The sequence below is a fragment of the Ursus americanus genome, chromosome 14 (genome assembly GCF_024610735.1).
Source record: "Ursus americanus isolate L20-20 chromosome 14, mUrsAme1.1.p, whole genome shotgun sequence".
Classification (NCBI taxonomy): Eukaryota; Metazoa; Chordata; class Mammalia; order Carnivora; family Ursidae; genus Ursus; species Ursus americanus.
The window spans coordinates 64,187,567-64,214,940 of NC_142140.1; the positions used below are offsets into that span (position 1 = coordinate 64,187,567).

Here is a 27,374-nt window from a genome sequence, read left to right on the forward strand (position 1 = left end):
ACGCCCAGTGTGGGGCTCAAACTCAAACCCCGAGATCAAGAGTCACGGGCTCTTCTGACTGAGCCAGCCATGTGCCCCGATCAATCTATTTTTAAATTAACCTTTTCTGCCTTTGACTGTTCGCTTCAGCTATGATGTTGACCATGGTATGTTTATATAGTTATTAATTCAGATTGACTCAACATGCAATGATTAAATGCCAACTGTATGCCAAGTCTTATGTCAGATGGCTGGTTCTGTGTGGCCCTTTGGTTACTTAGTCTCATTTCTCATGGAGACAGGACTCTCTGTAATGAAGCACTTTCCTTGAAAAGATTTCCTCACAGCTGCAAAGCTTTTAAGAAACATCCTTAGTGAGCTCTGGTTTACTCTCTGTTGATTTGTTATTTCTGTCTGCTCTCCCCACACTGGAGAGAGACCGGCTGTAAATCCTTGCTGTGCTGTGTTTTCACATTTGGAGAGTAGGGGGAGCGTGAAACCCACCTCAGAGGGTGGTCGTAAGATCGACTGGAAGATTTTAAGTAGGGCACGAGGCCCGACCAGCCCTCAGAAATATCCAGTTCTCTTCCCTTCGGCTGCCTCTCCAGGGGGCCTGCAGAAAACAGGGAAGAGAGAGAGAGATCCCTAAGTGCGTATCCGTTTGACTGTGTGTCTCTTCCATAGTGGGACAATCCGAGTATGGGAACTGGATCTCCCGAACAGAAAAATCTGGCCAACTGAGTGCCAGACAGGTCAGATGAAAAGAATAGTCATGAGTATCACAGTAAGTATTAAAGTGTGATTGTCAGTAACTGTTGGAACAAATTCCTGTTAATAGTATTGGCCGAGGGGTGTGTGTCTGTGTGTCTGTGTGTGTGCGTACATATGCATGCACACGTGTGCACCTACATAGGTACGCGTACCTTGGGCTGAGGGTAGGGAGGTCAGGTCTGGGCCCCGGGGATGCCGATCGAGGCGGCGCGGGTGAGGGCGAGTCTCACTTCGGAGTCTCACTCCCTTCAGAGGTTGGAGAGGAGCTGCCGAGACATAGTTCTGGGAGAGTCTTGTGTTACTGGGACTTGGGCTCTGCCATTGGACACCAGACGCCTGCCTCACTAGACGGAAGCAGTGTGTCCGGGAGGCACTCCGTGGCCACAGCAACTCCCGAATAATTCTTATTTCTGCTCCTGGAAATAAAGTTCCTAACAGTGAAACTCATTGCTGAAACACAGTCCCTTCAATAAAGAGGAATTATTCGTAGGTTTGTAATGTGGACTCATACATTCATACAGACAACTCCATTCTCCATTGACTTGTTTCTCTTATCTAATGTATCATCATTTTACGCAGGTACACTTTGGAAAATATGAGATAAACACACACATATCCTCTTTGGAGAATTCATCCCAGGCACCCTTCGGAGAACTCTCCAGAACGGGGACTGTCAGGATATCTATGCATATGTATCTAACATTGGACACAAAAAGTCTTCCAGTGAAATGCACAGGCTAGCGGGAGTCTCCTATTTCCTCCAGCACTGAGTTTTGCCGTGATTCTGCCCCACTCCGAGCTGTTCTTACCCATCTTAGAGTCAGACAAAATTAGTCATGAGCACCTTTGTTGGTCTTCCTGGGGCCTCAGAGAAAGTTCGTCCCACCCCTGTTTCGGGCTCATGGGCATCACTGGGAAAACACAGGCCTTTAGGCCTCTTTTCCTCTCTGATCCCCAGATGGCCGACGACGATAGCTTTTTCTACCTCGGCACCACAACTGGAGACATTCTGAAAATGAACCCGAGGACCAAACTGCTGGCAGACACTGGGCCTGCGAAGGACAAGTTCAGTCTGGTGAGTAGAGACCACCGGCGTCTGTCCTGCCCTGCTCTCTTCTGGCAATTTCTTCCCTCCACTGAAGCACAGACCTGCGTTAAGAGTCTGTGGGAAAAAAAAAGGGTGTGTAGTGTCCAAGGCCGCACCGAAATTTGCAAAGTGCGTTGACTTGTCTGAGCCCTCATCTCTGGTTCGTATGCAGAGCAAAGGTATTCGTTGGTGTCCCCAGTTAGGGAATCAGACCACACGATTTTTACCTCTTCCAAGCACAGAGCCATAGATACACATACAGAGGTATGTGAATTTTATCCTAATCTAATAAATCGATCTTAGATTTTAGCTCCAGCCAGCATTGTAAGTCATAAGTAAGACCTAGAAATCGTGGATTTTATATTTGCAGAGTTCCTAACAATTCTGGTTAAAAGTCCAGAAAAACCTCGGTATTTAAACCAAAATAAAAAGCCTGCAATCAGAGGATCGTCTCCTGGGATAAGTGCTGCTCTTTCCAGGACCTCCAGAAAGTTTCAAGGGCTGTTTCCACTAACCTTTGAATTTGAGAGCTCGTGGTAGGCTCTGCACCTGCCTGTCTCATGTCTGATAATAGAACAGAGGATTCTCAGCTTTGATGCCTTCCCACTTAGCAGATATTCCCAAGAAGACGTGAAATCTTGCACCGCGTGCCTAGGGAAGATGTTAGCGTTTTCTTAATCACACAGTCATTTAATGCTCAAGCTTTTAAGGGCATGCATAAGAATGAGAGAACGCTATAGGACGGGTGGAGAAGGGCTTAGAAATAATCCCACAGGAGATTGAGGTGTCGTGTAGATAATGTTTACCAAGTTATTTTTAGGACGGGGAGTCCAGTATAGGAAACAGATAAAAAGCAAAGCAAATCAATTAAAGGAGAGCAAGGCTCAGAGCCCTGCCATTTCCAACTCCATGAAACACTGTGGAAAAATACCGATATGGGTATTTTTGGCACCCTCCCCCTCCAGCACTTGGGATCTAAGCACCTTTCCCAAAAAAGAAGATCCCAGCCCTCTTAGTGCTTCCCAACCTTTGGGTACTTAAGTGCCGTTGATGGTGGCACTGCAGATGCTTTAAGACGTAACCATTTAGGCATTTGGGTCTGATGGTAAATTCCACAAAGCAGTGGTTCCAAGATGGCCCTTTATACACATGGAAAGAAAATAATTGTTATGGGATGAAGGGATAGGAGGTATCATCGAAGACATTTGGTTGGAATATTATGGGATCTTGGGCAGTTACCCATTCTGAAACTCTACTTAAATGGTCGCTGTCCGGTAAGAAGGGTAAAAGGATTGGGATGGTTTCAGATGGACCTGGTAGGCATACAGTACGAATATGAAGACAAAGACGCTGATGGTCGTAATACTAATATTAAAAACAGTACACAGGTCCCGGGATCACGACCTGAGCCCAAGGCAGACGCTTCACCAACTGAGCCACCCAGGCGCCCTGTCCTGTATTATTATTGAAAGCTTGAAGATGAAATATTGGCCATGCACATTTTAGAATTAGAACTTCAAAAATAAAATAAATTAAATTAAATTAGAACTTCATAGTGGGTGCCATAAAATGGCCATCGTATCTCCCCAAACTTTGAAGATGGCTCTGAATTTAACTGTGTCTATTGTTGGCAAGATTACGTAGCACATGCTTTAGTTCAGAAACTCTGGTCACCGAACAATAAAGGCTCTTTGTGCTCTCTCGGGATGTCAGTTATGATCTCTCTGTAGTATAAGAATTAAGATCCGGTGTAAACAGTAGGCACTGAGGAAATCATGTTGTCCGTGCTTCTCTCTTCTGTTCTAACTTCACTTGAGCCAACAGAAAGTGTTAATTTCTAATGCATTCACAATGCACAGGTGGTTTTAAAGGGAAGAAGTTTGGGGGAGCGTGCCTGCACCTTGCAGGAACGGGGTGGGAGGGGACTTCCGGCACGTGACCCCATTGCTGGCATCGAGCCCTGGTGGCCAGCCTCAGGGTACATCACAGGCAATGCCTTCCTGTGCTTTGTCCAGGCGAGGCCATGCGCCATGCCCATTGCGTCCGCTTACACACCGATTCTTAACGAAACCATTTGGCCTTTCTCTCAACACTGTTCTTCCCCCTTAGGGAGTGTCCGCCATCAAGTGCCTGAAGATGGGGGGTTTGTTGGTGGGTTCCGGAGCCGGATTGCTGGTCTTCTGTAAAAGCCCCAGCTACAAACCCATCAAGTAAGTTCCAGACTCCACGGGGTCGGGGTGGGGGAAAGACCCACCACAGGGAGGGCTGCTTAAAGCCGGTGACATTGCAATATTGCCAAAGTGACATTAGGTTAAACAGTTTCATCTTACTGTTAAAATGAGCGGTTGAAATCACAATAGCGGATTTCTTTGCCAATGAAAAGACAGTAGCTGATGTTGAATCAAGCCAAAGTAGTCCCAGATTAGCCCAGGGGACATTGCCCTTCTAATAAATGCATCAATCATTATTTCATTAATACATGAAGCCATGACAGAGGAAATAAGATGCCGTTTATAAAGACATCCAGCAAATAACCTCAAATTTCAAACTTCCAGAATTTGCGTATTCAGTGAAATTTCTTATGCAGCAGGTTACGTGTCAGGCACTAATGCGAGTAGTTGATTCATTTGAATACAAGTTTTAATACAAATAGCCGGCCTTCACCAGCTACCTCCATATACCAGGTCCTATGCCATGTACTTTTCGTGGACTCTCTATCTAATCAATTGAAATGAAATGAAATAAAACTTCATCCATTGTCATTAACACGTATTTATGGAGTACCTCCGGCCAAACCAGTGTGCCAGATGCTATACTAAAAAATGAAATAAGATGCCGTCTTTGTCCTCCCAGAACTGACAGTCCGGTTTGGGGATAAGGTAACATACGCGTGAAAAAGGCCTTGTAATACAAGATAATATATAGACACAAATCTCGTGGTCCAGATAAAGTAAAAGGTATTGTGGATACCATAGAGGCGATCAGAGAAGGGGGTGACCCCACTGGGGTGGTGAGGTTGGGAAAGACACTCCCCAGAGGAGCAGAGGTGGAGTTCGAGCTCACCTTGAACCAAGCCAGACACCCCTGGATACGCTCCATATGCCCCCCCCCCAGGTCTAGGGGAGGCAGGAGTGCTAGCGAGTGGAGCGTAGAAAGAGCGTCAGCTGTCTTCATTCAGACACATCTGTGCCACGCGTGCATTGCACACCAGATACGGTTCTAGGTGCCCTTGGGAGATAGCCATGAATAAAGCAAGCAGAATTGAAGGGGAACGTCCCTGCCCCTCATGGAGCTGACGTCCCAGCGGGAGGGAAAAGACAGTCGTTTATAAAGTAAACAAGTCGTTACATCATCTTAGAGGGTGATGAGCACAGGAGACAAATGGAGTTGGAGGTACACTAAGGGGGGATTAGGGTTGAAGGGGGACAGGAGACAGGTTGCAATGTTAAATTCCGTGCTCCAGAGAGGTCTTCTGGAGAATGTGTTCGCACCAGTTCTGTGTTTGCGTGCAGGGGAATAAGAGAGGGTTGCTTAGACTCTGGATATGTGGGGGGAGTGCACAAAATTAACCCCCTCCTTTGTGAACAGCTTGTTTTCAATACATGGTTATTCCCATCGTGATGAGGTTGATCAATTCAAGGCGATGATTATAGGGTTTGTGCTGTGCCTGTCCCCATACTGACCTTGTGGGACAGCATAGCCTCCCGTTGGAGGCAGTGATTTCTGTCTCCTTGGGGTTTCGTGGATTGGGAAAGTAGTTCCCATGCGAAGTCAGGAAGTAGTATGATGAAGCAGACCGCTGGAGTTCAGGGACCCCTGGCCTCGCCCCCGTAGCCCCGGGCTTCACCTTGTCTTCAAGGGAGCCCAGATGTCAACAGCCAGTCTTTCTATCGGCTGCCCTTCGGGCCTCATGCGCATTATCTCTGATCCTCACTGCAACCCTGCGAAGGAGAAATTATTCTGTGCTTGAGTGAAGTGAGGCTGGGAGATTTCTGGCAATTTCTCCAGGGTCAGAGAGCTCTATCTAGTTAGCGAAGAAGCCAGCATGTAACTCAGGGTCAGTCCTTTCTTCATTAACCGTTCTGTGTCCCATCAACAAATGGATCTTTGTAAAATGCTGCCTTTCCCACACTGACCCCTTGCAAGAGACTCTCCATTGCGTTCTTACTGTCAAAACTACATTAGTTGCAGAACAAGGCTGGGCTTTTAGGGATCCATTCATTTATATACTCTTTTTTTTTTTTTAAGTTCATATTCATTAGATGTTTGGGAAGCAGAGGGATTTGAAATGTGGACAGAGAGAGACAAGAGGGCCTGAAAGTTCTGGTGAAGAGAGCCGCTATTAACATTTTGTTATTTCTTCTTGTCTTGTGTTTTTCGTATACAGTTTAAAACAATCATACTTCCTTTGCGTACAAAATTTTATATTCTGGTTTATTTTTACTGGAGGCAAACGTCATAAACATTTTCAATATTAATACCTTTTTTAAAAACGACTGTGATAAAATGTACATAATGTTTTAAACGTGGTTTTTCTGGCTAGGCAGATACCTTAAGAAGTTGCCTGCCGTCCCAAAGATGATTTAACCATTGCCTTACAATTGGGTATTTAGGTTGTTTCCAACCTTTTACTCTTTTCGATAAGGTTATGATAACCTCCTTTGACATAAAGGTTTCCCCTCCAGTTGTAGGATTATTTCCTAGAAATGGAATTAATTATTTAATTTCCATAATTGTTTGTGCCCATTGCCTTCCTGGAATGTTCCCTCTGTCCAGATCCTGCCTGTGTTCCACAACCCATTTTAGACTCTCTCTCCCTGAGGAAGCCCGCCGACTACTGTAAACCCTGCTAGCCTCTCCCTCTGCTGACCATGGGCCCCCAATATTCTGAGTCACTCCTGCCTTTCCAATTGTGTCCCCTCCCTGAAGGCGGGTCCCCAGGTCCTACACCTGACTTGTATCCTCTGTAACAAGTCCTCATTGATCGAGTGAATCTACTTTACCTTCTTGCTTCTCCATAAAGGAAAATTCAGCTACAAGGTGGCATCACGTCAATCACACTTCGAGGGGAAGGACACCAGTTTTTTGTAGGAACAGAAGAATCACACATTTATCGGGTCAACTTCACGGATTTCAAAGAGACTCTCATTGCCACTTGTCACTGTGAAGCTGTCCAGGACATTGTCTTTCCATTGTAAGTAGAAGAGCAAAGTATTTGGGCTCCTAAAATCAGTGAAAACATGGAGGTCTGAGGCAGTGTGCCAGGAAACTTAATTTTATCTTATTCACGCATTTTCAACATGTATTAATATGATTATGATCTTTTATCCTTAAATTTCTCAATTATAGTCAGTCATTTTAATAATAATCATCTAATATTAATTATAATAATAACTAGAAATATAATACTGATGCTTTATTATTACTCAATAATTATTATTAACAATAATTATGTCTATTGCCTTCGCCCTGAGGCTACATGAATTTTCACCGTCCAAATTTGGGCTTCTTTACAGTGTTGGCTTTTCTAATAAAGCAAGCGTAGAAACTTTTCTGTTTTCCCAGTGCTATCTGGAAAAAGCTCACTAGTGCCTTTTTTCAAACGGCTTTCAACTCGTTCGGTTTATGCCTCTTGGGTCTCCCGGACTTGGCCCGCTTAATGGCGGTGAACACAAGGGGTCTTCTGGACCTCTCCGTCATCTTCTGGATTTCTTGGTAAATCCCACCTGAAACAAGTGAAGCAATCACCCATCAGCAGTTTTATTTTATTTTTTTTTTAAAGATTTTATTTTTATTTATTTATTTGACAGAGAGACAGCCAGTGAGAGAAGGAACACAGCAGGGGGAGTGGGAGAGGAAGAAGCAGGCTCATAGCAGAAGAGCCCGATGTGGGACTCGATCCCTGAACCCCAGGATCACGCCCTGAGCCGAAGGCAGACGCTTTAACGACTGCGCCACCCAGGCGCCCCACCATCAGCAGCCTTAATGTCAAAAAATTCATAGTTTGCCATTATTTGCTTTTTGAAACGCATTTTGTCTCTGGTGGCATTCATCCCATGAAGTTGATCAGATAATTTTTGCTCTGACCTTCCTCTAGTACGTAGCTTGCATTTACAAAACTCAGGATCATTGTTTTACAGGTAGCAAGACTCACTTTGAAAACTTGATGCTTATGATCATGAAACGTACTTTGGGTTCCCTGAGTCATTGCAATTGGCAGTTAGGTTCTTTGAAGTGTTTTTTTGTTTTTTTTTTTTTTAAGCATGGACCCCAACACAGGGCTTGAACTCGTGACCCTGAGATTAAGACCTGAGCTGAGATCAAGAGTCAGATGTTAACCGACCGTGCCACCCAGGTGCCCCTACAATGAGGTTCTTTTAAATGTTTCTAATAGTGAAAATGGCCAGTGCTTCCCACCAGGGGGATCTTTTTTGAGAATTGGTTGGTCATTTTCTTTCTGTCTTACTTTTTTCCCTCTTTTTCTAAGGAGCTCGTTAGAATCAATCTGTAAAACTATTTATCCCTGGGGCCTTTTATAAGATTAGGTTTTTAACTATTTTTTTTGAATTCTTTATTTTTTTGAAGATTTTTATTTATTATTTTATTTATTTATTATTTATTTATTTATTTATTTATTTATTATTTTATTTATTTATTTATTTATTTGACACAGAGAGAGAGAACACTACCAGGGGGAGTGGCAGGCAGAGGGAGAGGGAGAAGCAGTCTCCCCGCCAAACAAGGAGCCCGATGTGGGGCTCGATCCCAGGACCGGGATCATAACCTGAGCCGGAGGCAGTCGCCCAACCAACTGAGCCACCCAGGCGCCCTATCTTTTCAAATTCTTATATAGTCATCGACCTAGTCAGGATTTGTAACCCCTCTTTTTCTCCCCTCCTCCTTTTTTCTTTTTCTTTCTTTCTTCTTTTTTTTTTGAAAACCAGCTTTATTGAAATAGAACTTACGTACCCTAAAGTGTACCCATTTAGAGTGTGCAATTCAGTGTAGGTCTTTCTGCATATTTACAGAGTCGTGCGACCATCACCATAATCTCATTCTAGGAGATTTCATTATCCCAAAAAGAAACCTATTGAGAGTCACTACCCATTCCCGCTTTGCTCTCTCCTCCTCTCCCCCTGCCGAGCTATGGACAAAACTGAGCTAAGAGGGAGAACGTGGGGTACGTGAACATCACGGACAAGCCGGCGTTTTTCCTTCCTTGTGGATTCAGCTGCGTTCATGTTCTCAGCTGCTATTACTTGGGATGCCAAGGCATTAATCTGTTGGGAAGAAGTATGTAGGAACGAAAGCAACCTCTGCAATATTCCGCTATCATGTGCCTATTTGCCAATTGCATATGAGCTAATGCACGTTACAGAGACATGCACCATAGCAAAAGAAACTATGTCTCTTTCCAACCTATTGGTATTGTTTGGTTTTAGGTAAGTCTTGGTCTTTTCATAGAATTTAGTCCATTCATACTTATTCCTATCGAATGAGTTTATAGATATTTTCTACTTAACATGTTTCCTTTGTCGTGTATTTCCTTTTCTTGTCTTTTGTTGTGTTTTGATCATGTTTTTTTGGTCGTGCCTTCCCCTGCCTTACTTCACAGGACTTGGAAACTATTCACTGTATTTTTATTCACTTAGTGATTACCCTTGATTTTTTAATATGCATGTTTAAACGTATTTTTCTGCCAAAGACTAGAGTTCACCAACATCTATATCATATTTTCCAAAGAAACAAGAGTCTCAGCTTAGTTTATTTCCCTCTTTATCTTCCTCTCACCATCTCTTATGCTAACATTGATGAGAATTACAGAATTACATAGTTCTGAATTACATACAGAATTACTTACTGTCTTTTACAAATAATTACTTTTAGATTTTTTAAAGATTTATTTATCTGTTTTAGAGAGAGAAAGAATGCAAGTGGGGGAAGGGGCAGAGGGAGAGGGAGAGAGAGAATCTCAAGCAGACTCCATGCTGAGCACGGAGCCCGACACAGGGCTCAATCCCAGGACTCTGAGATCATGACCTGATCAAGAGTCAGCCGTCCAACTGACCGAGCCACCCAGGCGCCCCTAGTCCATTTCCTCTTAATGTAATTTTTGATATAGTGGATTGAATCCTCCATTTTGTTATTTGTTTTCTTTTGTTTCATCCATTCTTTGTTCTTCTAGTCTTTCCTGCCACCTTTTGCTTTAATCAAATGTTGTTAGCAGTCCATTTTAATTGCTCTATTGGCTTTCTACTTATATATCTTTGCATTAATTTTTTTTAGTGGTTGCTCTAAGGATGATGATAAGCATTTTTAATATATCGCAGTCTGCTTAGAGTTAATGTTGAATGACCGGGTAATATGCAGTCTGGGAACTCTGCAACAGTTTCTTTCTCTTACCCCCACCCTTATTCTTAGTGCTGTTGTTTTCATGTATACGTATTACAATTATAAACCCATTAATGCCAAATCATAATTTTTGTTTTAAATAGTTATAAATCTTTAAGTCATAAATATATATATATGTTTGTTATAATAATTTATAATTATAAGATATATATATAAATATATGGTTTCTATTTCTCTGTTGATATTACCTGTCTGTTAATTCATTGGTACTATCATTTCCTTTAATTCTTTGAATGCATTTTAAATTAGTTGCTTTGAAGTCTTTGTCTGCTCGTCCAAAACCTTGATCTACTTGGAGTCAGTTTCTTTTGACTGTGTTTTTCCCAAATCATATTTTCCTATTTCTTTGCATGCCTGCTTACTTTTTGTTGAAAACTCAGCACGAGAGCTAATACATTGTAGTAACTCTGACTTCCGTAGTGTTCTCTGAGGATTCTTGGCCTCGACTCAAACTGCAAATTTTGTCTTTCTCATAGAATGCAGCAGCTGGCATTCTCATGGCTTCCCACTGCTCCTTTTTTTATACAGGTTCTTGGTACTTCTGTGGGCTTGCAGAATTTAGCATTCACTCAGGGATTTATCCAGAGATGAAGCTCGTCCTCTCTGTGGTGTCCTTGCTCCTAGGGATCTTCCCCTAATTTCCAGGTGTTGCTATGACCTCAGGCCCTGGCTTCTGATATTTTAAGCCTGTAAGGTCCAGCTTTCTGTCACCCAAGCTGAACACAGTTGGTGAATGTATTCAGTTAAAAAGGCAAAAAAAAAAAAAAAAATCTCTCAGGTTGATCCCATGTAGCTCTGTCTTCAAAAATAGACTCCTTAAAAAAAAAAAAAAATCAATAGAATTTTTTTTTTAAATAAAGAAAAGTAGAGTCCTTTCTGGTCTCTATCGGTTTTTTCTTCTTTTTGGGTTTTCTCCCATGCATGTAGAATTTAGCTGTCAGATGGGAATTTGGGCAGTGTTTCTAATCTGAATTTAGGTTTTTACTCCGATGGATCTCTCGCTGCCAGGATTTCCCCTGTAAATTTTCCAGCCCTCAGCTCTGATCTCTGCACACTTTCAGCTAGAAAGGCTATGGTGTTTCTGCCACTTTCTTCTGTGGCTACCGTAGCTGGGGAAGTTGGGGGCACCCTCAGATTAGCCAGCAACACGGTAATGACCCTTAACCCTTTCCAGTTGCACTTTTACAAGAGCAAACACTTCCTGATTTCTGTGTACTTTTAAACGTTTTCAGCGTCTTTAGGATTCTAGGTTCTTTTTGTCGTTAATGCCATCCAGTGTTTCTAACCGTTGTCTGTGGGAAGGTTTGTGTGACCACATCACTGCTCCAACATTACGAGAAGTCCTCCCTCCTGGTGATTTTGATATTTTGTGTTTCTCTCCAGTTTTGTCTCTTCACAGATTTTATCTGGCTGATTTCTCTTTGTCCTCAAAGTTTCTGGTCTATTTGATGATAATCTGTCCTGCTTCCTTGTATCTAACTCTGCATTTTCCATCTCTACCCCTGTCTCTGTCCTCTGTATCTGGCTCTTCGTTTCACAGGCTTTTCGATGAGCCTAGTGCACCATCTTGATCCAGTCAGTTTGGACTTTTTCCAGAACTTAACCTTTCAGGTTCTAAACTAGAGACAACCGGCTACTTGAAAAGCTCAGGTCCGGATTCCTGAAGAAGTAGACTGTCCATCCAGGGTAGGGAGAGTTTGGGAAGTTCTCTAGGTACGCTCGTTCCGTGATATTTGGTTTTCACGAGGAGTCCACTTGCCTCTTTAAGAGCTCACTTTCCCCACAGAAGGGGGTTGTTCACTGAAGGTAGCGTCCTATATAAAGCCTCTCTTATTCTAAATGAACATTGTCTTCTAAGGTTGGCTTGATCCGATCAAGAAGCAAGCAGCACAATCTCCTCGGCTGTCCCCTTCCAGCACGCAACCTAAGTAGCCAGTCCAGCATTACAATTGCTTTTCTCTGAGCCCCAAATTAAATATATAGAAAAGGTCCGCTTATTTTTCTATTAATTCCAAAGCAAGTAGATCTTAAAACATGAGAGAGGGACTCTCTTTTCCTGAATGTGCTTTTGATGAAATGTAGACATTTCTTGAGAAGCATTTAACTTTAAGTTAACTCCTCCATAGAGACTATAAAGCTATAAACTGATATTTATAAAGTAGGTGGACTTTATTGTACCCCAGTAGTACTCCCTTTTTCTTATCCAAATTGGAATAACCTGTATTTTTTTTTTAAGATTTATTTTATTTAAGATTTTTTTTAAGATTATTTATTCGACAGAGATAGAGACAGCCAGCGAGAGAGGGAACACAAGCAGGGGGAGTGGGAGAGGAAGAAGCAGGCTCATAGCGGAGGAGCCTGATGTGGGGCCCGATCCCATAACACCGGGATCACGCCCTGAGCCGAAGGCAGACGCCTAACCGCTATGCCACCCAGGCGCCCCTGTAATTTTTGACATAATGGCGTTTTTCACTCAATTTACAAGTTGTCCTTAAAAAAAAAAAAAGTGGGGGGCGCCTGGGTGGCTTAGTCAGTTGAGTGTCTGCCTTCGGCTCAGGTCATGATCTCAGAGTCCTGGGGTCCGGTCCTGTGTCGGGCTCCACGCTCAGCAGGGAGTCTGGTTCTCCCTCTGCCCCTCCCTCTGCTCGTGCTCTCTCTCTCAAATAAATAAATAAAATCCTTTTTTAAAAAAAGCAGACAGGTCAATTACCCTGGGCTTCACTTCCTTGTCCAGAATCTCCTGTTTTCTCACAACTAAGCAAAGTTCTGCTCTAGGTTATCTGCAGACGTGAATTCTGGCACCTGCGTCATTTTTCCCTTTGAAATCATAATGATTATCTGCTTTACAGGGAAAGTTTTTTTAGCCTCTGTTAATATCAGTATTCCACAGCCATATTTGATCTCCAGTCTACCAGGACATTTAAAAACTTTGCAATTGACATTTTCCTCTTGAGCAACTTTGTCCCAAACTGTCCTTTAGGCAAAGGGCTACAAAAGATGGTCCACGGATGACTTGTGGGCATCAAATGCCCTTTTATACAAAGTTTCTGTAAGACCGTCAGGCGTTGAGATCCTGGGTGCCTAGAAGGCATCCTTCCCCATATCCTTGCGCCATACGTCTGAGAGTCGAGCGTACATCTAAGAAACGGTGTGCGTCTTGTATGGCTGCCCCTCTTTATTCTCACGGTGGCTCCTTCGCAGCGGTACCACCGAGCTCTTTGCTACCTGTGCCAAGAAGGACATCAGGGTGTGGCACACGCTGTCCAACAGGGAGCTGCTGCGTATCACCGTGCCCAACATGACTTGTCACGGCATTGATTTCATGAGGGACGGCAAGAGCATCATCTCGGGTAATGTGGACATTCTGGGGCGTTGGCGTGGGCTCTGGCTGTGGCTGTGTACCTTGTTCTCCTTCTATGCTGGTCTCTCTATGTGGACACCCTGGGGCAGCCTCGTGCTGCCCACCCCTCCTTGCTTCTAATCCAGCCTCTCTATGGAGTCCCCTTCCAGCCTGGAGACTTTCCGAGCTCAGAATGACCAAAGAGCAATTTCGCTTACCCCCAGCATTGCTGCATGTAGCCTGTCGCTTTCTCCACAGCAGGAGAATTCAGCAACTCGATTACCAAACAGATTTGAGGTCTTGGTCAGGACAGGGTGCCTGTGTTAGAACCCCTTCAGCTGTTAGAGAAAAACCTGATTTCAACTATGTTATGCCTCAGAGGGAATCCACTTTTAACTCCATTGATCCTCTCGTGCCAAAGTATTTTAACAGAAATTATAGACACCATCATATTCCATCTCCAAATACTTTAGTATGCATCCCTAAAAGTAATATTTTCCTATGAAACAGTAACTACTTAATATCCTCTTGTGTTCAACTCATATACAAATTTCCCCAGTGGTCAGAAAGCAAATTCTCTTGTTCACATCAGGGAAGACTCAAGTGGGGTTTGTTTTTTGTTTTTGTTTTTCTTTTTAAGATTTTGTTTATTTATTTGTGAGAAAGATACCGAGTAGCATGATCAGGGAAGGGGCAGAGGGAGAGCGAGAAGCAGAATCCCTGCTGAGCAGGGAGCCGATGCGGGGCTCAATCCCAGGACCCTGGGATCGTGACCTGAGCCGAAGGCAGAAGCTCAACCGACCGAGCCCCCCAGGCGCCCCTCAGGTCGATCTTTAGGTGCAGCTGTTTAAATGTGACATCAGGAGCCTATCTCATCTGGCCTCTTTCCTGGCTCTGTCTCTTCCCCGTTGGCTTCTCCCTTGGGCATGTCTTCCCACACAGTAGACCCCAGGAGCTCTTAGCTTCCGGCATTTGCCTCTGATGGCCCTAACCTCGGAGCATTTCTCATCATCTCCACCCTTGTCCCAGCCACCACCACCCCCTGGATTCTTCTAGTAGCTTCCTGCCAGGTCTCCCTGCTTCTTTTCTTGCCCACCACCCCTCTCCCCGACAGAAGCCAGGAATCCTCTAAGGTATAAGTCCAATGATGCCTCTAAGTCCCTGCACTTGCCCCCAAGGCCCTTCTTTCCTTCCCCACCTCCACCTTCTTACCTCCGATTTTGTCTCTTACCACCTGCCCCTTGTGGCCATGCTTGCTCTTTTGCTATCCCTCAGGCACATGATGCATAGTGCCTTTACTCTGGCTGTTTGGTGTGCCTAGGTGGTCCTGTCCCTGGGCAACCCCGTGACCCACTTGCTTCACCCCCTCACTCCCTCAAGTCTTTGCTGAAGTGGCATCTACCTTGAACATCTTCTTGAAAATTGCCTCCAAGTCAAGAGGTGACACTAAGGCCAGTAAGAAGGAGGCAGCCCCGTAGAGACCCGGGAGAAGAGCATTCCAGCAGGGGCAAAGGTCCTGAGGTGGAAAATTGCTTGGTGTGTTGGAAGACTAGAAAGATGGCAGTGTTTCTAGAGCCCAGTGGGTCGAGCTGGGGTCGGGGTTGAGGGAAAATAGTAGTAGAGGAAGGTGAAGAGCTAGGTAGAGAGTAGAGAGTAGTTACCATGGAGGATAAAGGAGTTGGGTTTTCATTGTTAGTGCGAACACTTTTTGAATCTTCTTGATCAAGGAGGTGACATGATTTTAAGTGCACCCAGGCCCCTGCATAGATAATTGATTAAGGGGAGCAAGATTCTGAGGCCAAGGAGGGAGCTGTTACAATCACCCAGGAGAGAGGTGCTTATGGCTTGGATGAGGGTAGGCCCAGCGGAGGGGTTGGGAAGTGGCCGGATTCGAGATGTGTTTCAACTGTAGAGCTGGTGGTGGGGCTTGCTGGTGGGTTGGACGTTGGGTTGGGTTGGGTGGGGCTGGGTGGAGGGAATAGAGAGGACTCAAGGATGACTTTGAAGTTCTTGGCTTAAAGAACCGGATGGTTGATGGCAACTTTTATTGAGATGGGGAAGATGGGGGGAGTCGGGGAAGGAACCTCAGGTTTAAAGTAGAGGGAAGGGTAGGAAGCCAACATGTGTTTGGAGATGTCAAATTCTCCGTCCCAGGTGCAATGTCAGCTAGCCAGTTGGAGGCACAAGATTCGCAACTCACAGGAGAGGCGGGAGCTGGCCTCCTTTCTTTCTCCCCACCCCAAATGTTTTCTCCCGGGATGGGGTACACCTAGAGGCAGGTATGACCCGTTTGGGGAGTCAAGGGAAAGAGGGATAGGATTCCTGGCAGCTGTGGGGGACTGGCCTCTCTCCTCCGCCACCCCCGCGGCTCCCCAGTCCTGACTCCTTTATGATGGAAGAGGGCCACAGTCTGCACAGAGAGTAGGAGTATACTGACCCTGCCTGCTTTTTGTGTCCCTTCCATGCCAGCGTGGGACGATGGTAGAATCCGAGCCTTCGCCCCAGAGACAGGCCGGCTGATGTATGTCATTAACAACGCCCACAGGATCGGAGTGACAGCCATCGCCACCACCAGTGACTGCAAACGGGTCATCAGCGGCGGCGGGGAAGGGGAGGTATGGTTTTTGAAGGCAGAATCTCTTTGCAAGAGCCCTCAGTTCAGAGCAACGGCCTTCTAGAAAATCACTAACTTGATTTTTTTTAACCTGTACCAGGAGTCAGGCAGGACCAAAGTAAGATTTTGAAGAAACCCTAAAATACATCATAAAGTAAAGTTCTAATAATACAAACACACATCTAGTATATTTGTTCACAAAAGGACATTTCAGATACAGACATGAAAGTGTTCTATATGGAATCGAGCTATGAATCTAAGTTAGTGTTTTGCCAGGGTTTTGGAATTGCTGGTTCTTTTTTCCTTGAAAGGCTATGGTTATATAAATTGTCTTCATCATGTCTTTTAAAGGAGGCGCTATTTTTAGGCTCCATTCTTTCAACTACCCAGATGTATGACCGTTATTTTAAAGTCGTTACACTTGACCTTCCCTTCCATCATTCGGAGGAGGCTGAAACATCTTCCGTTCACACGTTTTTCTCAGCGCCTCCCCCTCCTCACTCCCCGGCTTTCTCCGCCCCCTCCCCCCCACAAGCCTTCCCTTCTGGAGAGAGGACATTTTCTTTTCCTTTCTATTCTTCATGCTATTATAGGAATAACTTATCAGGGAGAAGAAAGATCCAGCATCTTGATGTGACCTCTAACAGAGTTTGGGCCAAGCAGAGTCATGGCTGAGTGTGTGGGTTCTGGAGTCCTACTGCCTTTGCCCGGGCACAAATGTCACTTCTGCAACTTCCCAGCTGTGTGACCTGGGGCACGCTCTTCAACCTCTCTGTGCTTCCATTTCTTGGGCATAAAGGGAAGATAGCAATCAAGACTCCAGTTCGTGAGATATTTTGCACTACTGTGTGGCAAGTCTTCAAAATCTGCTATGCATCTTGCATTCAGAGCTCACGTGGCAGGTGCACCATGGGCACATCTAGTTCTGGACCCTCCCCTGCTCTCTGCCCACCACCCCCTCAAGGGCTTGGATCCCTTCCCTTAGCTCTTCAGCCACGCTGTTGCTGACGCCCGCAGCATCCTGGCTTGCTCCCCCACCCCTTTGGGGCATCTGCCTTGCTCATGCCCAGACTTGGCTTGGACCAGATCATCTGCTCCTAGGTGCCTGAGCCCCAGCCATTGAGAGCTGCGGGAGGAAATCCTACATTACAAATGCATCCATCGCCCTTGGCAATCTTTTCAGAACACCACATCAGCTCTTCCTCCCATTCCCCACTCAGCTATTACAGACCTTCCTTCCGGAAGACGTAGTCTTCAAGGTGTCTGTTAAGTGCTGGAGACTGGGGCTGCTGGTCAGCAGGTGTGCACGGGTGTGAATTCAGCAGTTCCCAGAATACTCAAGGACTTCCATTTTCATTGGTAAATGGCCTTGCCAGAGTTGCAAGGACCCCAGTCCCACCATCTTATCCCTTTCACCCCACATACCTCAGACCCCTGCAGTCCCACAACTACAGGGCTAGTAATGCCCAGAACATCCAAAGCTCCAGGCCTGGGTGCCCACACCATATGAGTCAGAAAATCTGCGTACTACTCTTGCAGAAGACTGAATGTATAACTCCGCTTATAGTGGCTTACAAGATTGGAGAATTATTTGGACACAGCTCACGTGAGATAACTTCGTGCTTCCTCCTCTTCCTTATTAAAGAAACGGCTTAGAATGTTTCTCTTACTTCGTTAATGGCTACTTTCTCCTTTCAGGTACCAATCAGTTAGTCCGTTATCACTTATCCTAACCCTCCTTTCTAGCCGGGTGTTCACCCGGACCTACTAGTCTCGTATTCTTGTGTTGTCTTATGTTACTCACGTAAGATAATCTCTGCCTTTCTTCTTTTCCACAAGTCCAGCATACTCGTGATAAGAAAGTGTAAGCATCTGACCACATTATTGTGTTTTCTGGTACAGTCGTGACAGAAGGTTTATTACAGGACATACACTGACTTTCCTCTTACGTATCCTTTTTATTACAGTTAAAGCACCCTATTGACTGTTTTGAAATTTTGTGGGTAGGACCTATGACCTATGATATAAATGCCACTCAGAACAGCACGGGGGGGTGGTCAGAAAATATTTGTTGTAGAAAGTGGGTCTTGGCTTTGATGAGGCTGGGAGCCATCAATCGGAAATGATTAAAACCCGAGCAGCTGGTGTGACATTGAAATATGGCTCTGGGTCCCCAAGAGCCTTCCTGGTGGCCCCGGACGCCTGAGAGCAACGCTCAGCAGAACGGAGCAGATAGGCTATTCTGTTTGGTTTCACAGCAGGTGCCTGATACATTTCTCAGCCTGAAAAGTATTTGTAGCTCTAGGACCATTGTAGCATTTTCCTGGCTCCGTGGAAGAATATTCCTGCTCTGCGGCTTAGCATTCCCACCCCACTCAACTGAGGCAAGAAGAGGGAATTTAAAATGACAGGCACAGCAGAGCTGAAAAAGCTCTTGGAACATATATACGTGTGTGTGTGTGTGTGTGTGTGTGTGTGTGTGTGTGTGTATTTTTTTAATCCCTTCCAAAGTCGCGAGCTTGTGTTGAGAGCCTGTGCTTTGTGGCTTTCAGGTGAGGGTCTGGCAGATTAGCTGCCAAACCCAGAAGCTGGAGGAGGCCCTGAAGGAGCACAAGTCCTCCGTGTCCTGCATCAGGGTAAAGAAAAACAACGAGGAGTGTGTCACGGCCAGCACGGACGGGACTTGCATCATCTGGGACCTCGTGTAGGTACCCGTGATGGGGAGGACAACGCGACACAAAACTCAGGTGTTGCCGCATTTTATTGAACTTGGGGGCAGATTCAAACGAAGGGTTGACATCTTCTCTAAAGCGACAGTAGAGGGATGTTATCTGAGGCCACTCCTCTCTCCGTGGCTGTTTCCAGTTGCTGGTAGAAAGGGTACAGTTTCCCGGAAGGGCTGGATGTTAGAAGATTCTGGAAGCACAGGGAGGTAGCTTTCCGGCCGCACATAGGGAAGCCTGATTGAACTTCTCCGAATGCAATTCTAAGAACTCCCCCTAAAAAGGGAGAAGGGAAATGACGTTGTAGGCAGTTCCTCTTGTCGTGTCACCCAGAAGGAGCCTGCCACGCACAGTGGAAGGGGGGACTGGTGTGAATTTGTCCTTCCCCTTTGCCAGCCTCACTCCCAGGGTCCTCTCAGGCTGGAAGATTGTCATGGCCCCTGGAGAGCACCTGACTCCAAGCAAACCAGACCAAAGCACGTGTACTTTACTGTTGGACTGTTGGAATCATACAAAGGATTTTCAAGGGCATTTTTTTTTGTTTTTACTATAAGCATTTTAGCTGTGTGTTTTTTATTTGGAATTAGACCCTATTCCCTTAAAGCTCTCTTCGCCCAGCCCCTCTCTACCACTCCTAAGATGCCTTGCCTCTGCGTATAACCTCATTAGAGAGACTCAGAATAAGTCCAGAGGCAGGAGAAAAGAGATCTAAATATAGAGAACGGATATAGGTATTGCCAAAGAATACAGAACATTCTAGATTGGAGAGAAGAGAATGGGCATTAAGGCAAAGGCAGAACACTTTTTTTTTTTTAAGATTTTATTTATTTATTCAACAGAGAGAGAGACAGCCAGCAAGAGAGGGAGCACAAGCAGGGGGAGTGGGAGAGGAAGAAGCAGGCTCATAGCAGAAGAGCCTGATGTGGGGCTCGATCCCATAATGCTGGGATCACGCCCTGAGCCGAAGGCAGACGCTTAACAACTGTGCCACCCAGGCGCCCCAGAACACTTTTTATTTAATGCATTAAAAAAAACCCAAAAACCGGGCACCTGGGTGGCTCAGTCATTAAGCGTCTGACTTCGGCTCAGGTCATGATCCTAGGGGTCTGGGATCGAGCCCCGCATCAGGCTCCCTGCTCAGTGGGAAGCCTGCTTCTCCCTCTCCCACTCCCCCTGTTGTGTTCCCTCTCTCGCTGCCTCTCTCTCTGTCAAATAAATAAATAAAATCTTTAAAAAAAACCAAAACCAAAAAAAAAACCCAAAAACCAAAGCAAACCCGCCTCCCAGTCCTGTGTGTCTCTCACTCTGATGCGTGTATGAAGCCCCTGGAGAGCTTGCCAACATGTGGATTTTTACTGAGTAGGTCCAGAGGGCTGCTTGAGATCCTACATGTCTAACCAGCTCCCAAGGGATGCCCCTGGTTCAAGGACCACACTTGCTGGAGGTCTTGGCCTCCACCGGAACTCCCCGTTTGGGAACACACATAGCTAGAACGGAGGGCATGTCCAAGCTGATTTCCGTGGATTGTCTGGGGCCACCTGGAATCCCGAAGGGCTCCCTGCCGCACCGCGGGAATATTTGGCTAATTTGTGCCCAAACCTTTAAAAAAACAGTCGGCCCAGGTACCAGGCTGTTTGGAGACTGCTGTATTGAGAACAGCTGTGCAGAAGGGGCATGTTTTCAGCCCGCGGAGGCCGGCCTGTGAGATGCCCACCCATCTCCTGGAGGCGATAAGCCCTACGTACGTATCTGATGCAATGGTTTCCAGCCCGTGCTGCACGTGAGAACGAGCTGGGATGCTGATGAAAAGTGCCCATCTGTGGGCCTCATCCCACCTGCTAGATCCAAACCCCAAGGGCCAAACTCAGTAATACCCGTGGTTAAGAAGGTATCCCCGCTACCTCGCCACTCAAGTGGTAGGAACCCGGACTCCAGCGTGGTGGCCTCAGGAATAAGGCGGCTTGTGTGGAAGACAGCAGAGTGACTCTGAATTCAGCTTCTCCTACCTGGAAAGGCTTCCCCTGGAGTTCCGTGCTTTGTCTTCGGGAAAGGGCCCACCCGGGGTCTTCCGACTACCCCGCAGGTGCACCGGGAGGACGCCAAAGTGGAGTGGGCAGTCACCGGAAGTCTGTCTGGGGTAGAGAAACCAACGCAACCCAAGCTTGTACCAGGTCCCACCCGAGCAGTACATACATCTTCTAGGGAAGGGCAAGTCACAGCTTTGCGTCTCCTTTTCAGACGTCTCCGGAGGAATCAGATGATCCTGGCGAATACCTTATTCCAGTGTGTTTGTTACCACCCCGAAGAGTTCCAGATCATCACCAGCGGGACAGACAGAAAGGTAAGCACTCCCAGCAGGAGTCAGGATCCTTCCGGGACCCGACAGAAGCAGCCAAGGGTTGTGGCCCAGGGAGCCGGCGCTGGACTCCAGCCCCACGAGGTCAGAGCGCAGTCTTGCTGGGGATCAGCTGTTCCGCTTTGGAAATGCTGATCCCCTTCCCGTGTCTTTGCTTCCTTGTCCGCAAAGTGGATATGATACCGCTGACCTCACAGCGTGGCAGCTCGCATGAAAGTCACACTCGCCTGTCATACCGACAGCAGAGGGCCTGGCACGTAGTAGCTGCCCAATAAGTACTGGTTTTCATTAGTAGGGAATTTCTGAGGCTAGAACCCGATTGCCCATCCCAGTGGTGCCTTTGTCTAAGTTCAAAGCAAATGACAATAGAGTTCTTATCTCTCGTCCCATCATCAACGTTGTACTACAAATCGTATTAGGGGGGAGCCCATGTCCTTCGGTAAAGATTGGTCCCTCTTTTGGGGGAGGAACCTTCCCTCTTGGAGCAAACAAAAGGCTTCAGGAGAGACGCGCATGGAGGGGCAAGGATGTTAGGGTGTCATGTACCCTCCCGGCCACATCAGATCAGCAAGGTCTCAGTCTAATTAGCTGCACATCCAATGAATGGATTTGGAGCGCCCTAATTCAGACTTTGAGATCACTGAAGAAGAGATTGTGTATTTATCTTTTCACAGGCTACAGAAAAAGTTGAGCAATTTATAAAAATAACTGTAGGAAAAATACTAGAGGGACCTGGCTCTGCTCCCCCAACACCAAAGATAGAATCTAGGGATGGGAGCAGGGGGTGCCTGGGTGGCTCAGTTGGTTAAACGTCTGCCTTCTGCTCAGGTCATGATCTCAGGGTCCTGGGATCGAGCCCTGAGTCAGGCTCCTGCTCAGCGGGGAGCCTGCTTCTCCCTCTGCCCCTCCCCACCCCCACTCGTGCTCTCTCAAATAAATAAATAAAATCTTAAAAAAAAAAAAAAAGAATCTAGGAATGGGGCTTTTCCCTGTTTAAGCTGGCCAGGTGATTGGGAACTACTGTCTGAAGATATTTTGTCATAAAAATGCAAGAAATGCCCCCCGGTGTGGGCCAGGGTTTGCGTGACACAGACTGTTTAGGGGGCCCAGAGTTCTGCCTCACTTTAGTCTCTGTAGGTTGGCCTTGCTAGTTCCTTTGTGTCTCGCCCACCCAGCCTGGCTTACATCTGCCCACCCCCAAACCCCCAAGCCCATTTCACTTCCGGTCTAAGCAGGCTTCCTCTTGGAAATGGGGAGGTGAGGGGGCAGAAAGGATATTAGGAAGTTAATGATGACGTCACCGTAAATGCTATTAGAACATGGTTCCTAAAGCTTCTAGATTTGTGTCCTGTGTCCCATGTTCCAGGGACTGGAATGGCTTATGAGTTTATGAGACTTGAAACAGTCTACTGTCCTCACCTGGGAATTGTCACCAAGAATATTCAAAGCATAAATCATGAATCGGTACAACTACCATAAGGACTGGGGACATGACGGTGTTCTTGCTGTCAGGGAGCTGACCAACTTTCCATGGTCATCGTAGGCGGGAGGGGATGAATTGGACGGACACTTGGCAATGAACCCGCCCATGAACAGCGGGTTAATACGTGAACCACACGGCATCAGATGGTGAAAGGGATAAAAAGGAAGCAGAACAGGTTACAGGATCCTGGCTCGGGGGACGGAAGCTGCTTTAGCTAGGATGGTTCTCTTTAGCTAGGAAGGTCTCCTTAAGGCGGTGACCCCTGAGCTGAGGCCTAAGTAGCGGGGGACCTCGCCATGCTCAGCTCTCGGGGAAGACCGTCCCAGGCAGAGGGTAAGCTTGAGGGAAAGCCGAGGCACCATCAGGCTGCCCAGAAGAGGTTCACTATGACTTTGGCCAAGAGAGCAGGCAGTCAAGCACCAGCTACGTAAGTGGGTGTGATCCCGAGAAACGAGGGTTTGGGCATGCATCTATATTCCTTTACACTTTTACTGTGAAAACGTCATAGAAGTCAACAGAAAGTCAAACATCAATAGAAATTAATAAATCAGCTAAAAAAATTTTTTTTAAACAGCATACACAGTCTCTAGCTAGATTCAGAGGAATACAGATTCCTGGCATAGTGACCTGAACAGCAAATTTCTATCAACATGAAATAAGAGGAGGCAAAATGCGTGCCCAAGTTCGCACTCCCGAGTCCTGGTCAAGTGCTTCGTTTAGAAAGAAATTTTCTTGGGGCGCCGGGGTGGCTCAGTCAGTGAAGCTCCTGCCTTCTGCTCAGGTCATGACCCCAGGGTCCTGGGATCGCGCCTGGCGAGCCTGCCTCTCCCTCTCCCTCTGCCCGCAGCTCCCCCTGCTTGAGCTCTCTTTTTCTGTCAATAAGTAAATAAAATCTTTAAAAAAACGTTCTCTTTGAATAGGTTGTACATTTACAAGGTTCAAAGTTCAAAGAGTATAAAAGGTATATTCAGAGAAAAATCTCCCTCCGCTGAGCACTGCCCCCCCTCCAATCCAGGAGGGGACCACATTATCAGTTTGCCTCTAGACCCCACCCTGGGGGATGTTTCACTGCTTTGAGGCAGAAGAGAAAGGTGGAAATAGGGTGAGGTGGGGGAGAGCGTGCGGTCAGCCGTAGGGACCAGCCTGCAGAACTCTCTGGGCTGCTCATTCCCCCAGCAGCCGGAGGGGATGCTTCCCTTCCCCCAGGCCCTCCTCTAAGAGCTGAACTGGGAAAGTGGATGCTGTGGCTGTTTTGTTTATAGCTTGCCTCGGACTCCCAAGCACTTCGTCTCACCAAAAGCACTTTCTGTCACCATCCAGGCTTACTGGCACAGTCACCGTCTCTCTAAATAGAATGCAAATGTAAAAACCAACGCTAAAAATATGAAAATGCCTTTCTCCGCCCCCTGCTTGAGCCTATTTATAATTTCAGCCGATCTCTCCTCCCAGGGCGTATTTTTGCCACCTTCTATATAAAGTGGAACCATCCTCTGTTAGCGGGCAGGCGCGCGGAATGCTCCCAGCGGGCCGAATCCTGCCCGATGCTCCTTTTCTGAATTCCAGATTGCCTACTGGGAAGTCTTTGATGGGTCAGTAATCAGAGAGTTGGAAGGTTCCTTGTCTGGGTCCGTCAATGGGATGGATATCACCCTGGAAGGAGTACACTTTGTCACAGGTGAGTCCTGGGGTGGCAAAAGGAAGCCCAAGCCTGCTTATTTAAATGGGAACCTAGAACTCCCTAGAAGGTGGGCGGCAACAGGAAGTGACGACAGAAGTGTCTACAGAGCCCCGTGGTTGGAGTCCGGCCCGAACACTGCAGTCGGTGTGGCTGGAAAAGAAAGTTCCAGAAGTCACACTTCAGTGGGAGGAAATGTCTGCCCGTGAGCCTTGGGGCACATGGAAAAGCCAACCTTTTACATTGCTTCCTTTATTTGGTGGTGGCATTGATGACAGAAATGGGCCTTTAAATTCCGGATTATCTGGCATGCCTTGCTCTGTCATTTCCTACGAAAGTCTTAAATGCCAGGCTTTTAAATCAGCATTTCCGTGGGGGAGGGGCATTGACCATACTACACACCTTGTAGGACATCATCGATGATCATTTCCTGCCAGGCCCTGATTCTTCAGGACATGACAAATAAATGCTCCGAATTAATTAAAGTTTCACAAGCACGTTTACTTACAGCACGGTGTGACCCCAACCACACACACAGGTGCATATGTATGCAAACCTATATCCTTGTAGCGAAAAGACTGGAAGGAGTGAAACCAAAGCTGTCCTCAGTGGTTATTTCTGGGCTGCGGGCTAAAAGGGGAGGTCACCTCTTTGTACTTCTTTCCCCCAAATTTACTACAATAGACCAAGATTTTTATAATCAAGGAAAAGAGCTCCTCTGCAGATAGATTTTTCTTCCCTTATGTGGGAACGTGGGGAATGTGTTGAAAATTATCTAGTTACTTGAAATCCGGGCGGTCCCTCCCTACCCTGTTGCAGCAATGCCATGCACCTGCTTGTCTTTTTCAGGTGGAAATGACCATCTGGTCAAAGTGTGGGATTATAATGAGGGTGAGGTGACTCATGTCGGGGTGGGACACAGCGGCAACATCACCCGCATCCGGATAAGTCCAGGAAATCAGTACATCGTTAGCGTAAGTGCTGATGGAGCGATTTTGAGGTGGAAGTACCCATTTACCTCCTGAGGCCGCGGAGACTTCTGGATCCGCAGCACTGCCCACAGCTCTGTCGCAGGTTGACCTTAGATAACTCTTAAGACTGGTTTTAATTTTTCACATCCATGATTCTGTGCTTTCGTCAAAATATTTTTATCTTGAAGTTTCTCTCTTTCTTCATAGGATGCATTCTACATTTTTACGTTGTGTGTCAAAATGGGGATGTGTTCAAGACTACATTGTCCAGACTGTAATTCAAAGGATTTATATTATGAATAAATTCCCAATTGTTGGTTTCCTGTTCTTTTTTTTTTTTTTTAAGATTTTATTTATTTATTTGACAGAGAGAGACAGCCAGCGAGAGAGGGAACACAAGCAGGGGGAGTGGGAGAGGAAGAAGCAGGCTCCCAGCGGAGGAGCCTGATGTGGGGCTCGATCCCATAACGCGGGGATCACGCCCTGAGCCGAAGGCAGACACTTAACCGCTGTGCCACCCAGGCGCCCCTGGTTTCCTGTTCTAATCTCTGCTCCATGACGGCAAAACCCACGGCCCTTCTGCATAATTTGTCCACGGACAGCACTGCTGTCATTCTCTGAAAATAAGAAGGGTCTGCTTACCTTCGTAATCAGCCTTTCACTGGTCAAGTTACAATAGGGCAAGGCTTGGTTTGACTACAGATCTAGGATTTTAGGATCTTCCTTCCTTCCTTCTTTCCTTCCTTCCTTCCAACTCTCTGAGCCTCTGCTTGGCCTTTCCTAAAGCGAGAATACCTGCTTAAAAGGTTATTTTGAGGATTAAGTGAGAGAATGTGTTAAAAATCTTCAGCAGAATCCCTGACGGAGTAGACAGTGAAACATGAATTTTTCTCAAAGAAACCGAGCGTTCTTGGGGATCCTGGGGTAACCATCAAAGGTGAAATGTCATAGATTATTTTCTGGGCAAGGGAGTGGACCTTGTGTATTAATCATCCAAATGGGTATCTTTTTTTCCAGAGAGGGTAAACCATGGCATTTTTCAGAAACACTTCAAGTCTCCAATGCACAGTACACTTTTTTGTTCTAAGCCTGTTCTTCATCCTTAAAGTAATGCTTCCCTTTTTTTTTTTTTTTTTTTTTTTGCATCAGGTCACCTTTTGGGGCCCTATTTGACACATCAAGGCAGATATTTTAATAAGTGATCACTTATCAAATAAGTAACGTTTCAGGGTGTTGATGCGTCCTGCTGATGTCTTTTTGAGCCAGAAATTGATGAGAAATTCGTCTGCAAGACTTTGCCTGATTAATTATAAACCTGACAGTTACAGGGTCAAGGGAGCCGAGGCCCCCAGGGTCACCCAGGGAACCAAGGGCGGGGCAAGGCCAAGCCAATTTTGATTGGGCACCAATTCAGCGAGGGGACCGCACAGGGGGCGCGCCTGGGAGCGGGAAAACTTCTGCTAAGCAAACTCTGAGGTTGGAAAGAGCCAACCTGTGGGCTCGGCAGTGCGCAGAGCCGGGTCGAACTCCGGTTTCCTGGCCTCGGTACAGGCGCGAACCTCCCTGGGCCCGCTTCTCGGCCAGCTGAAGCGAGGACGGTTAAGTCTCGCTTGCAAGTTCTAAGGAAGCGACTCTGACCTGGTCTGCAGTTTAAACAAGCAAACCACAGCCATCCCGGATGATTCTTCCCAGGCCAACGCGCGGCTCCCAGTTCTGGAAGGCCTCACGGACGGGGCAGACGGGCTGGAAGGAGGTGGCGCCACCTGTCCGCACACACCTGCTCCTGCAGGTGGGAGGACCCCGCGGTGCACTCCCCGCGCCGGTCCCCGCTCCCGGTGCGCGTCTCTCGCTGCGCCAGAGGCTGCCCTTTGGTGAGTCTTCCTTTCCCTGTTCTTCATATTCACCTGCACGTAATTTCCAGAAACCCAGGCTAGCCGGGGCTGGGCAATCCCCAGGCGCTTTC

General features: G+C 46.6%; 1 protein-coding gene across 2 annotated transcripts in view; it reads left to right on the plus strand.

Annotated features, from left to right (window-relative positions):
• CFAP52 (cilia and flagella associated protein 52) overlaps positions 1-25,731 on the plus strand; it is a 39,905-nt gene extending 14,174 nt beyond the window's left edge. The window contains exons 5-14 of one of the 2 annotated variants that reach the window (XM_045797255.2): positions 664-763; positions 1,709-1,825; positions 3,947-4,047; positions 6,861-7,031; positions 13,451-13,599; positions 16,059-16,204; positions 18,756-18,907; positions 21,165-21,267; positions 24,329-24,440; positions 25,290-25,731. In XM_045797255.2, the coding sequence (XP_045653211.1) occupies positions 664-763; positions 1,709-1,825; positions 3,947-4,047; positions 6,861-7,031; positions 13,451-13,599; positions 16,059-16,204; positions 18,756-18,907; positions 21,165-21,267; positions 24,329-24,440; positions 25,290-25,465 (1,327 nt within the window). In that variant the 3' untranslated portion in view covers positions 25,466-25,731. Of the gene's footprint in view, positions 1-663; positions 764-1,708; positions 1,826-3,946; positions 4,048-6,860; positions 7,032-13,450; positions 13,600-16,058; positions 16,205-18,755; positions 18,908-21,164; positions 21,268-24,328 lie in introns of both variants that reach the window. The other variant, XM_045797253.2, reaches the window with a different exon arrangement.
• The last annotated feature ends 1,643 nt before the right edge of the window (positions 25,732-27,374 follow it).